The sequence below is a fragment of the Etheostoma spectabile genome, chromosome 9 (genome assembly GCF_008692095.1).
Source record: "Etheostoma spectabile isolate EspeVRDwgs_2016 chromosome 9, UIUC_Espe_1.0, whole genome shotgun sequence".
Taxonomy (NCBI): Eukaryota; Metazoa; Chordata; class Actinopteri; order Perciformes; family Percidae; genus Etheostoma; species Etheostoma spectabile.
Genome location: NC_045741.1, coordinates 8735266 through 8748213, shown reverse-complemented (window position 1 = coordinate 8748213; position 12948 = coordinate 8735266). Strand labels below are relative to the sequence as shown.

The window sequence follows — 12948 nt, the reverse complement described above, 5'->3', positions numbered from 1 at the left end:
AGAGAAAAGAGAAAATTAGTTAGTGTGGCTCCTTAAAATGACAATGAGGTCCATCTCAGTCTTCTGTAAATTAATAGGACTAGGACTCCAGGTCAGAGATGATTAAGAGCGTAATGAACCCAGGGAGTAGGATGTGGGTGTACAATCCTGTGATACTGGCGCAGCATCTTTCAGTTGTGTTGTGTTAATCTGTTTTTTTATGTTTTTGTTATAATGTATTTAGCTATATTGTATAAAGCTTATTTCAATATGAGAAACATAAGAGGAGAAACAGCAGTACTGAACAACTAATGCGGCCAGTGCAGCTAATAATAATAATTGCAACTAGTGCTGTTATTTTGATTTAGGGTTGTGTATCCTGTAGTCTTGCATTGCCAGACCTATCTCCACAGCAATGTGGAGGTGTGGCTCAACCACACACAGGCCTACATTCCAGGGTAGGAGAAAAAAAACACTCTGGGTTGTTTGCATTTCTGAAAAACAGTCCTAATCGTCTTTGGAGGCACTAGGCTCCTGTCGCTGAGACATTGGCTCTACTCTCGGGAAGGTGGAACATTTGCACCCCGCAAAAGAAAACGCCACATACAATGTTAAATGAGGTCAACTGTTTTCACAAAGCAGTAACGTAAGTTATTTAAATTAGCTGGATACATGGTTACATTTAATTTGCTCTTATCAGTGCATCGCCATGTGTATTTTGTCCATACCAATCCCCACCAATCGGTCCAAAAACATCCCAGTTAGATAGTAAGATAGTTAGATAGTAGGTTATTAGCTTTGAGTTGGACTTAAAATGTTAACCACCTCAGCAACCTTGGTGCAGTGGCACATGAATGAAAACACAGTTATGCTGGTGCCTTGTAGATAAATTAGACGACCTTTTCTATTACTGGTTCTTCAACATGGACTGATAAGAGCCTACGTTACTCAATAGACTAGAGTTGAACACAATGTTTGTAAAACAGCATGCCAACTTTACTTTGATAGTGTAAAGGTCAAAATGTATGTTTCTGTATCTGCTACCCCCCCCCCCCCCCCCCCCCCCCCCCCCCCCCCCCCCCCAGCCATTGTCACTGAACAACACTTGCTTGTCTGACAACTTTATTAAACAGTAAATCTGAAATATATGAATATGAATAATATTTTACTCTCCGGGGACCTTGATGTTGAAAATTAAGTCATGGTGACAGTCTGACAGTTTGAGCTGAGGCAGAGCTTTTTGTTGACACCCCACTGGTGAGTCATGCTTCGCCGTTGGATATTTTAAATTACAGACTACAATAATTCTCATCTTGGGGAATGATTGCCTTGCTTATTTCTTTCTCTAAGTATTAAGAATCCACTGCCAAGCCACCCTGCAAACCCCAAAACTGACTTAAAAGTTATGAACTTGTTATTTATTACCGTCACAAAGACAAAATGTTGAATGTTCAGATCATTTAATCAGATGAGCTAAAATTGACCATTGCAAATTGCATTTGGCCGTATTTAATTTAGAGCTGAGTGATATTTGTAGAAGTACAGGATCCTTTTTTTAGCAGCCTGAAGAAGCTGCACTAGGTATTTTGTAAAATTTGAGCTTTTTTATTTATAGATTATTTATTTATTTATTTATTTATCTATTATTTCTTTGGTTAAAACATGATGCATGAAACATTACATGCATCACTCACATTGTTTTGTTTTGGACTCTGCGGGCTAATAGTGTCAGATACTTAACAGGCACACAGTATGTCCACGCTGTGTGTGTGTGTGTGTGTGTGGTTCAGCATGGTGGTGCATACACCTGCACTAAGACACACACTTATACATATTCTTCTGCTTGACTTCCACCCCTCCCTCAATTTATGCAGGAATGAGGGTGTTTTGTATAAAGACAGAGGAGGAGACATTATTTATTATAACCTGCTGTTGCCCCTGGGACTCCCCACCTCATATTTCATCTTAATATATATCCTCACTCACAGCCTCACATTTTTTTCTGTCTCGCTGTAGCCAGGAAAACTTCAGAGGAGAGAAACAACAATGGCAAAGCAGGTGACTCGGTATTCAGAGTCAGTCTCACCTTGGCCTTATCTGGGGCTTCCATATCTCAACAGATTAAACTGCCTAAATTAGACTGTGCTCTCGCCGGACATAGCGAGACGTCCCGGGGGAGCCGAAGAGGAACGATGGGTTTTTGCTGGAGCGGGGAGTGTGGCAGCAGGCCTTGCTGGGCAGACCATTATATGCCCTGCCATGCTGGTTGGGTGGGCCCCACTGTGCCGCTCTGCATCTATGGATTCTGCTCCATGATGAGGCCTATAGAGCCCTTCATGACAGAGTTTCTCACGGGAACTTACAAGAATCTCACCATTGAGCAGGTGAGGTACTGAGCTATGAAATGAGATATGTGACTGCTGTACAACGATGGAAGCCTTAGGTTATTACATTGGTTCAGTTTTTGTACTTACATACTGTAACTCATGTAAATGATGTCATAAATATAAAGTATGAATCACAATAATGGATGTTTAGGTTTTTAGGCCTCTTCATTTCATGTATACTCATAAAATTCAATATATTTATACACCATCACCACCAATATCAATGCCATTATGACATATTACTGTTCTGTTTATCACTTCAGTGGCATTCAGATTAGGGGTAGTAGCCTTTAGTAAACTGTAAGTTTTAATTGGAGAGGATGTGTTATACAACACCGCCCAATAACCTTGAAAAAAGATTTTTGGCCATTGGCTTTTTTGGCTTTTCTTTCATCCTTCCAACATACCAAAAGCGCAATAGCTCCAGTATCAGCCTCTAATGGCTGCAGTGTTCATTACGTGCCACAACACAAACAAACTCTGGTGATTTGGCTGTTGTTGTAAATTGTGTAGTCATGGGGGTCGTTTGCAGACATGCTTGCCTGTTTCGTAAAATACTCACTAACAATTTTTAATATAACATTTACGTATATATGCCTTTATGTTCCACACCTGTCTCCAGTCAGCCAATCAGCTTGTTTGACGATCAGAACAGTGTGACTGGTTATTGTGTGCACCAGCTCCATAACCAAACAAAAAACACACTGCAAACTGTAAAACCCACAGAGGCGTTTTCATGGATCTTTGCTGGAATTAAGGGAATCATAATAAGCCTCATTATTAATAGGGTTAAAATTGTAAATTGTGTCTAGAGTGTGGCAGTAAAGGAAAGATCGAGCTACCAAAAGTATCTCATTAATTCTCTGGGGATTTAGAATACCCACAGCATCATTACTGAATTTTACTGTTACCATTCCAATTAATTACAATTATTCCGTAAGATGTAAGTCAAGGGGAAAGTCTGATCTAATCGTGGCATGACAATAATTTGCCCTATGCTGACCAAGAATATACTGAAAAGAAAAATGTCAAAGCAATCTGATCAGTCGTTGATATATATTATCCTTTCCTGGACCAAATAAAAGGACTGACTGACTAATTAACATTATTACCATCATTCTTCTGTCCCAAAGCGCACATATGTAAAATCCTCGAGGTTGGTAAGACTACCCGTTTGAAGTAAAGCAATCACATGTTTCGTTGATCATTTAACATTTCATATCAAGAAGAATATTGTGCCGCTGGAGCAAAGTGATGTAAGCATAAACAAGACTTAACATAAGCAGAGCTTTCCTGTTTACACAAGTGAATTCAAAGCTTTTGGACGCGACTGAGGAGAACAGGGGAGCCTCTACAGTATCATCAAGAAGAAACTAAACGGGGGTCCTTCACACCTCTGCAATGACAATCACATTGTGATGCACGAGGCACTTTGTTCACGCAAATGATGGCAGGTACTCTCAAGGTGTACTCATTTCATGCTCAACCGGGTATGATGCAAATAACTTTTTCAGCTTGTGGTCCTGAGTGGCTTTTCATATGAAGTTGTAGAAATGTACTAAGTTTGTGAACAAAATACAAACCCCCATAAATTGAATTTCCTGTTTCAAGTACATTTGATTCTAGAGTAAGTAATTGTACTCAAAGTATATTTTCAGGAGAGACTACTACCAACATACATTCCTGTTTTCAGTGCATTAAGACTGAATACTTACCAACATTGATTTCTGCCTTATGTTTCTTTACAGAATGAATACCTTTCGCAGTTTTCATGTTTAGGCCTCACCACAACACACAATGTCTTCACTGTGCAGACTTTAGCTGTAGCTGTTAGCTAGCTAGACCTGTACTGATCTCCAAACTTAGTATTTTTCTCCAGTTTCTCTACTAATTTTAAGTGTTTTGCTCAAATTCAAGCATCTCTACTAAAGCGCACATTTTCTTAAACAATGTGAAAAATGTTCAGTTAACTTTTTTGTAACTATTTTAAGGGCAAAACTGAATGAAGTTAGCCCAAAAACAATGGTACGGAAGTGCTGGTCAAGAGGAATATTTGATTGCATGGTAGCACTAAGAAAATTAAGGGGCACCAAAGTAATTAGGAGTTGTACTTTGGGGAAAGATGAAGAAATATCTGATTATTTAATGTTTATAGTATTTAGTTACCATTTTTGGTAAGGTCCAATTTTGATATGCCATGTTCCTCAATATTAAAAAAAAAAAACAATGCCTCCAGCTAATTCTTAAGATTTGAAATTGCAAATAACCAGAAAATAATATATTTTCAAGCACTTCAAGTAAAAGGCATTTAGAGGCAAATTCTTACAAAAGATGCTGTTTAGTTGCATCATGGGGAATAGAATGCAATGTTTTTGGAGCTTGAGCCATACCAGGAGATGAAAATCAGTATAGCTTCACCATTGATTTTGACCTGTATTTTTGAAATTGTGTCACTGCCATTAAAAGCATCTTTGAAAATGATTTCAGTCAAAGCGGAACACAAAAACAACTTAATGGGAACAGAAATTTTAGAGTTATGATTGAAGGGACATGACTTTCAAGCTGGAGCCATTGTGTTTGTTTGCATAATATTAAAATGTATCAAGTTGTCACATTATGAGCCTCACGCGTGCTGCTTCCTGTTACATCGTGTACATGCATAAGTCATTTTTCAATGACAGTGAATAGAGATAAAACTGCATCTGGTGTGCCGCTGCCATCGTGTTTCTCAGATACTCTTGCAGTCAGCATTTAGGAATCATTTTTCTAAAAGATAATTAGGTCTCTATTTGCCTTCCTTTATATCCAGGTGACCAGACAGGTGTATCCTGTGTGGACTTACTCCAGCCTGTTTCTCCTCATCCCAGTCCTCCTGGTGACAGACTTCCTCAGGTACAAGCCTGTAATCATCCTCCAGGGGCTCTGCTATGTCACCGCGTTCCTGCTGGTGCTAGTTGGCTCGGGGGTCCACTCGGCTCAGTGGGCCTTCTTCAGCTACAGCATTGCCACTGCAGCAGATGTGGCCTATTTCTCCTACATTTACAGTGTGGTGCACACCAGATACTATCAAAAAGTGACCAGTTATGTCAAAGGGGCCATACTGCTGGGCTACGCAGTGGGCGCTCTGCTGGGTCAACTGCTAGTGTCTGTGGGTGGGGTGTCTTTGTATTGCTTAGCTTTTATAACTCTCATCTCTGTCTCGGTAGCACTGATGACCTCCTTTTTCTTGCCCAGGCCTCAGACTAGTTTATTTCTTAGAGGAACAGATTCTGCACAACAGGGAAGCTCAGGTGAAGACACTGATGACTCCGAAAGCCGTTACGTTTTCATGTGGGTAAAGATGGCCGCCAATCGTGTTGGGAGGATTTTCAGAAGGCTTGCATTGGACTGTAAGACATGTTATTCCTCTGTGGCTGTGCTCTTCTTCTGCATATGGTCAGCTACAGGGACATGTGGCTTTTACCAGGTTACAGAGTACGTCCAGCTGCTCTGGATTCATATACAGCCCCACAACTTCACTGCCTACAATGGTGGGGTAGACAGCATCAGCACATTGTCAGGTAACTAATGCACCATTGTCAGCACCACTTTAACCTGCTAGAACATTAAGATTATGCTTAATGAATCAGTTATAATATTTGAATAACATAATAATTAATAATCAAAGCTGCCCAAAGGCCCTTGCACCTTTTATGAATGTCAGGGTTTTTTGATTGCGCATAATGACGATTCCTTCAGTTTCAATAGGGCCTTCGCCAACATTTTCGGTGCTTGGCCCTTAGTAACAGTCTCCACTGGTTGCCTGGAAACCTGACGGCGATTACAAGTCTTTGAAGTTACTGCTCCTTGCCAAGAAATAGCCCAGAACATAACTCTCAGTATAGTCGTTTCTACTCTTTGGTTTCTGTGCGTATTGAGCAATTGAGAGATAACGTCTTATGTATTGAGCTTTAGATGTGCTTGTAGGTGGATTTTGTTTGTCCAAACATTTTCTTCAAAGCTTATGGCTGTTATGCACATTCTGCTACAGAAAATAATTGAATAAACAGACAGAAAGAAAACACAATCTCTTTTCTATTATCAGTATTTCACAACCCCCAAAGTACAGCAGACAATAGGAGCAGCATTAATTAGACTATTTAATTGCTTGCTCTCATCCCAGATGGGTATAGCAGCTGCTGCTATCCAGCCAGTACACTTTTATTGATTATAGTACTGATACATTCCTGTATTTCCCAGAAGCCAAAGGCAATTACTCTGTGTAAACCACATCCAGCTGTATGCCTTTCACTTATAAATGGTTCTGCCCAACATGCAGTCAAGCTGTAGGGCCCTGGGTCTGATATTTCCCCAAAGATTCCTATTGTATTCTCCTCTGTTCCACACTTAGAAAACATCCCTAAGGAAAAAACGTGGTGGAAACCGATAGGGGAAATATGAATATGGATTACCAGGATGATAAAATATGGCAGAAAAGCACAACATCATTTACTATTTTCTTACCTTATTAATAGCTGTATGTCCTGGAGCTTGAACACAACATTTTTTAGTAGCTCATTAGGATTAAGATAAAACCAAATGTGTAAGCAGAACAAAGTTTTGTTTAGTTATATTGTTTTGTACAGTATGATTTTCAAGGAGAGTAATAACAGGGCAACTCGCCCATCTATGTATCTACTGTATGGCCTCAAACAGTAATTACAAATAATTTACACTTCAAACATATTTATGCCAATGGATAATGTATTTAGGGCATAGTCCCTGTCAGGACATTTCCTTCCCTAGGTCAGGGATGTCCAAGGTTTTTCATTTCATTTGGCAGGAAGCTTGCTGAATATATTTCCGTTTAGATTCAGACCACACACTGGAGCCTAAGGCGTGCAAATTCAAATTGTTCTGCCCCACATACCACACACATACAGTATGATGTTATCTAATCAGCGTGTAAAGCCAAACACAGCGTGAGGTCACAAATTTGTCCTCATCTATGCCACACAAATTACAAAACGGTTCATACGCACTGGGACCTGCATGCAGCTTGTGTTTGAACCTTCGAAACGGAAGAAAGTGAGAATGTCACAGTGAAACTAATGATGTCACATGGGTTAACACAAGTTGGTCTCGAAGACATTTGAACAGAAAGCCTGCATCACAGTCTGGGGGCATAGAGTTTAAAAGAGGTTGGCATTTAGAGGCAAGGTCGTATAAAAGATGCTTAAGTTGCATCATGGGAAATAGAATGCAGTGTTTTTGAAGCTCTAACCAACCTCAACCAAGGGAGTGAAAATCAGAATAGGTATTGATTTTGACCTTTATTTTTTTTAGCCACACTACCGGGCTTGGCAAGGCTCTATGGATGGCCGTGTCAGTCAGTCTGTCCACTTCTTTGGTCCAGACTAAAAAATCCTAATCATGTAATAGGTTGCTTTGGGATATGGTACTGATTCGGTTCGGTTCCTAGTGGATGCATCCTAATGACATTAATGATCCCCTAACTTTAAGATCTCTTAAGGGCATCTTGCATTCACATATGAAAAGAATATAGAGTAAGTAGCACTCATTGAAACAAAATGAGATATGAGTAACAATTTGGTATTGAGCATGCACCCCTGCTGTTTAAAAATGCTGTAGAGCCCAACTGCATTATTGATCCCTCTCCATGGAGCTGTACCGCTGGCATGGCTGACTCCGCTAAGCCTCCAATTGTGTCACTGCTGTGGAAACTGGTCTAATTATTTGGTCTCCATTTGACCCGCACTCTGCTAATCAGAGCCATGGGGGTTGTTTAAGTATGTCTTATACACCCAAGCCCGGGTGGTGTCCATGTAAGACTTAGCACTGATTGACTGAATGGACAAGGACTCAAAGGAAATGTACACATTTAAATAAGTGAAGCAATTATATCAAGCATCTCTTTATATTCTAGTGGATAAAGAGCTCTTGGTGAATATATCCCTGTCTCTGAGGACTCAGGGTTTTCCTATTTACACTCAGCTCACATGTGGTGAGAGGAGCTTGGGATGTATTAGGGTTGCATTGTGCCACCCTGTGGTTGAAATAAGAAAAATCTAAATGATTGTTACCTGCTCAGAGTTTAACTAGTTCAATGTTGGATCAGTATCGGAGAGGAATTCTACTATCAATTGTTTTCCTGCTACTGAACATTGTCATAGTTTCATGTATTAATGATAGAATATCCCTTTTAAAAGGGATTCTGAGAATTTGTGATATAACAAAGACAAAGTTGCTCAATATATTGCTGTGTGAAACAAATTACAAGGGCTTTTGATACATGGCACACAACCAACACGCCTTTTAAACCATATGACTATTCAGGTTGGTTATTCCTGCCTTTAATTACAACCAATAGGAGCCTTTCTTGCCGCTAGTGTTGGCAAGAAATACGACCCGCAGGAGCGCTTTCCATCATCACATCTAAACGGTCTATAACGGTCTTTTTTGGCAACTAAACTACTTCAAGTTGAAAAAAAGATTGTGATTTGGGTTTAAATCAATAGGGTTAGGGTTAACCTATTTGGAACATTACTTCACATTACCTTCACTTCCGGTTACACAGTTCTGTTTGTTCCGTAAGTAAAAGAACAAATTGCCACTTACTTTTCTTTTTAAACGACACACAAACAGTCTCCAGGGTGAAGTCCTGTGTTTGTTTGACTTGAAAAACCTAAATATGAGTCATGATTGCTGATTGTACAAACAACTTGTAAAAACAATTTCTCGGTGGAGGACAGTCTCCACACAACATATCATTTCATACACACATAACACATATAATACAACTATATGAGGAACATTATCTTCTACCTTACACCATTATCTAACCTTACTACATTTTCTTTTTTTGATATTGTTAAAGCGGAAACAAAGGATGCAAACCACAACATTAAATGACAAAACTTCTTTTTTGTGTTTTAGTTGTTCAGGATACGCTTATATAATGCTTTTGTTGTGGTTATTATTTTGGGTTAGGGTTTGCGTTAACACATAGAGATATCTGCTTGCAATAGATTATTCCTGTGCCTACATTAAGCAAAGAATATGACCAATCATTAGATATCAGCCAAAGAGTTTTTGTACATCGGTCTCTGAGGTCTTTCTTTGCAACCACATGTTTTGCTACACCTTATTTCCCCCATGCACTGACTCACATGATGTTGTTCTCCTTTAGGAGCTGCAGCCACTGTTGCTGTGGGACACTTGTCTCTGGAGTGGGCTGTGTGGGGGGAATTGGTCCTGGGGAGTTTCACGTTCCTGATCACTGGGGCTTTATTCCTAATGGATCTGACCGGCAACATCTGGATCAGCTACACGTGCTTCTTCATCTTCAAAACAGTCTATATGCAGCTCTCCACCATCTGCACGTAAGAATGCAATATGGATTTGTCAGCAGCACAACAATTCAGAAATGCCGTGCATAAGTGTGAACACATGCAGGGAGCTACTGTGTAGGGTTTAAATGTGTGATCCCACAAGATGTTCTCTGTTTTAAAGTCTAGATGTGCCTTTTGGGCTGAGAATTATTCTAACCATATTTAATGTTGTTACATCTTTTTTACGGGGTTGTTTTTCTTTAATTTTGTATTATTGTGACATGTTTATCTTGTCCATGCTGTGTGGGACTAAATGAAAACTTTTAGTCAAATACTTTTTAGCTAGGGATGGCAATGTCACTCTGAAGCTGGTCGGTCCACCACGTCGGTCCAGTCTGATATTTATAACTATAACTGTTGGATAGATCGCCGTCATGGTCCCCCAGAGGATAAATTACTTTAGTGATCACATTTTTTTCATTATAACTTTGAGGTGAAATGTCTGGAGAATTTTTGGATGGATTACTATATAATTTGAAACATATCCCTGTCTACTGAGGAAGAATCCTAATAAAGATTTTACTTATCCAATGAAATATCTCTCCACCTCTCCCAAATTTAGTCCTGACATTCATGGTTTTAGATGATATCCTAATGACTATGGTGGTCCCCTAACTTTTTAGAACAAAGCTCATGTACAGCATCACAGATCCATTGCCATGGCTGTAGTCCTGTTATAATTAAGGTGGGATGGACACCTTATTATAGTTTTCAAAATGTATCCTATTCTGATTCATCATTGTTTCCACATTTTGTTGTCCTATGTTGTATGTCCTTTATATAAACCCTTGACAATAATATAAGTAATAACTGAATTAATCTTAGCACATTAGCCCACTTTCATTTTCCTGTTTAGCATCTCATGTATGCATATTCCAGTTTTCAGATAGCCAAGACGCTGAACAGGGAGCGCTATGCGTTGGTATTCGGCATCAACAGTTTTGTGGGCACAGTCCTCCAGAGTGTCCTCACCGCCATTGTCATTAACACCAAGTCTCTACAGCTTACCATCACCTCACAGGTACGGCAGTAGGCTACTCGCACATGATTGAGCTAATTCTTTTGACCATGTACATTGTAAGTACAATATTTAGTAGTCTATATTGACAACGTGGCATTGTTCAAATGCCACCGGAAATTCCCCTTAAAGTTCCATAATTTCTGCCGGATAGTCGTCGCATCCCGCTTTCTTTGTGTTGCATTTAAAACTCTGGTGGATTTCTGAGGACTATGGTTAACTGGTCCTCAGAACTCTGCAGGGTAAATCCAGACAGCTAGCTAGACTATCTGTCCAATCAGAGTTTTCTCTTGCACGAATAAAACAACTTTTGAACATACACATGTTCAACCCAAACAAGTTCCTTCTCCAGTCTATTTTGCAGAGGCACCGTTGCTCAGACTATCCCTTAACGCCTTCCAAGATGATTGTGATTGATTTTAAAAAATGCCAATAAACAGAGGGAGTTTTTCTCCTATCTCGGAATGCTGACTGGACTAGCCAGACCCTCCTCCTCAGCGCTTTGAAGGGAGGTCCGGCAATGCGAGACCAAAGGTTGACTTATAGGAACATTTTAACACTGGGGTTACGAAGAGCTATTACAATGAGTTAGAAATTGTAGAATATTAAAACAAAAGACAGGAAACAGCATTTGAATAAATAAATGACATAGGCAATCCAAAGAGTACTGATACAAAAAGCCTTTGAATAAAAACAAATGATGCTGTTTAAAGGGCATTTAATGAACACACAGAGGAAAACAGACCACTAGAGACAAAAAAAGAGTAATTGGATGAATGAATTCATATATTTGTAAGTCATCATCCGCCGTGCAAGTAATCCTCTCATCTCTTTTCAGTTCCTGATCTACGCCTCGTTCTTTGTTGCCATTTCCTTGCTGTTCACAGTCAGAGGTGTGTACACTGCGCTCCACATGAAGCGTTCTGCTGGAGGCAACCAGGCAGAGAGAGCCAGCAACCTGCCAGAGGCCTCACATGTGTGTGGTGGAAATTCCCCAAAATAGGGTGAGATTTGAAAAAGGCTTCTCTCAACAATGTCTTTTAAGTATTTATTCTTAGAAGATGTTTCAGTTGATCAGGACCGTCTGAATATGAAAATGAAAGAGTTTTGGGAAAGAAGCATCCTCATCCTGTTTCTACACAGCTGAAAGGGAAGGGAGGCAGGGAAGGTCTGGTTGGAACCAGTTCTGACCATCAGGGAATGGCAGCTTGTGCAATTCAAATGTCAAGGACCAATAACATATCATCTACTTTAAAACATTTGTGCTGAAGTCAGAGACTGTGAAATGTCATCATAACTGTCGTCATTTATTACAGAAGCGGCAGCAGCATATGTTTTTGGAGATGCTTACATACAGTTGATGTATATCAATACATGCAATTCATCAAGAAGTGACTGTGGTTGAATTATTAATCATTGTGTCATCCAAAGGATCCAACTTATTGATTCTCCTAACGTGCTCAGACTGAAATAGTGAAAGTACAATACCTAAACAAGGCCACTAGAGGACACTATCTGCACAATATGAAACAAGAATACTACAACACTACATAGCAGCTGTGAACACAGAAATGTCAGACAATCATTCTGAATGTATGCAAATATAATTGACATGTCAAGATAAGGGAACTATGCAGGTTTTAGACATTTAAAGCTCTGGATATTAAAAGTCTTACCAGATGCTGACAGGTTCAAATCTATTTTTCCGATATTTGGATGTCTGTTTGTGTTTACTTATGGGTAAATATGCCTGATCCACATTGGGTCCAATGTTTGCTTCATGTGTTTGTGGTTGATTAATAAGAAGATCTACAAACACGATTACCAAAAGCACACTGGCTAGCTGATACCTATCAGGCTGGTGTGATCATTTATGTACATTCTGCTGCACAGCCTTCCCAGCACATACAGCCTGCTGTCATTACATCATTTGAGTACTTTCTCTACTGCTACTCACTATAAAGAGATACTTCCTGATTTTATTATGACTCACTGGTGATGTTTTGAGGCTTCATCAGCAACAAGCTAGGGGTACATTTTGTAAGTTTGAGGCACTATTAGATGTTACAAGAAGCATATCTTTAGGCAACATGTTGCCAAGTGGCAGACGTTTTTTTTTTAAGCTTTGTTAAAAAAATCTGATTCAGTCTGCTGTGTGTGTGTGTGTGTGTGG

General features: G+C 39.6%; 1 protein-coding gene across 1 annotated transcript; it reads left to right on the top strand.

The window, feature by feature from the left end:
- Nucleotides 1–2178: 2178 nt before the first annotated feature.
- Nucleotides 2179–11778, top strand: LOC116695757 (thiamine transporter 1-like). The gene is made up of 5 exons (XM_032526211.1): nt 2179–2363; nt 5176–5926; nt 9556–9748; nt 10637–10778; nt 11614–11778. The coding sequence occupies exons 1-5, from the start codon at nt 2229–2231 to the stop codon at nt 11776–11778; spliced, it is 1386 nt and encodes a 461-aa protein (XP_032382102.1). The 5' UTR covers nt 2179–2228.
- The last annotated feature ends 1170 nt before the right edge of the window (nt 11779–12948 follow it).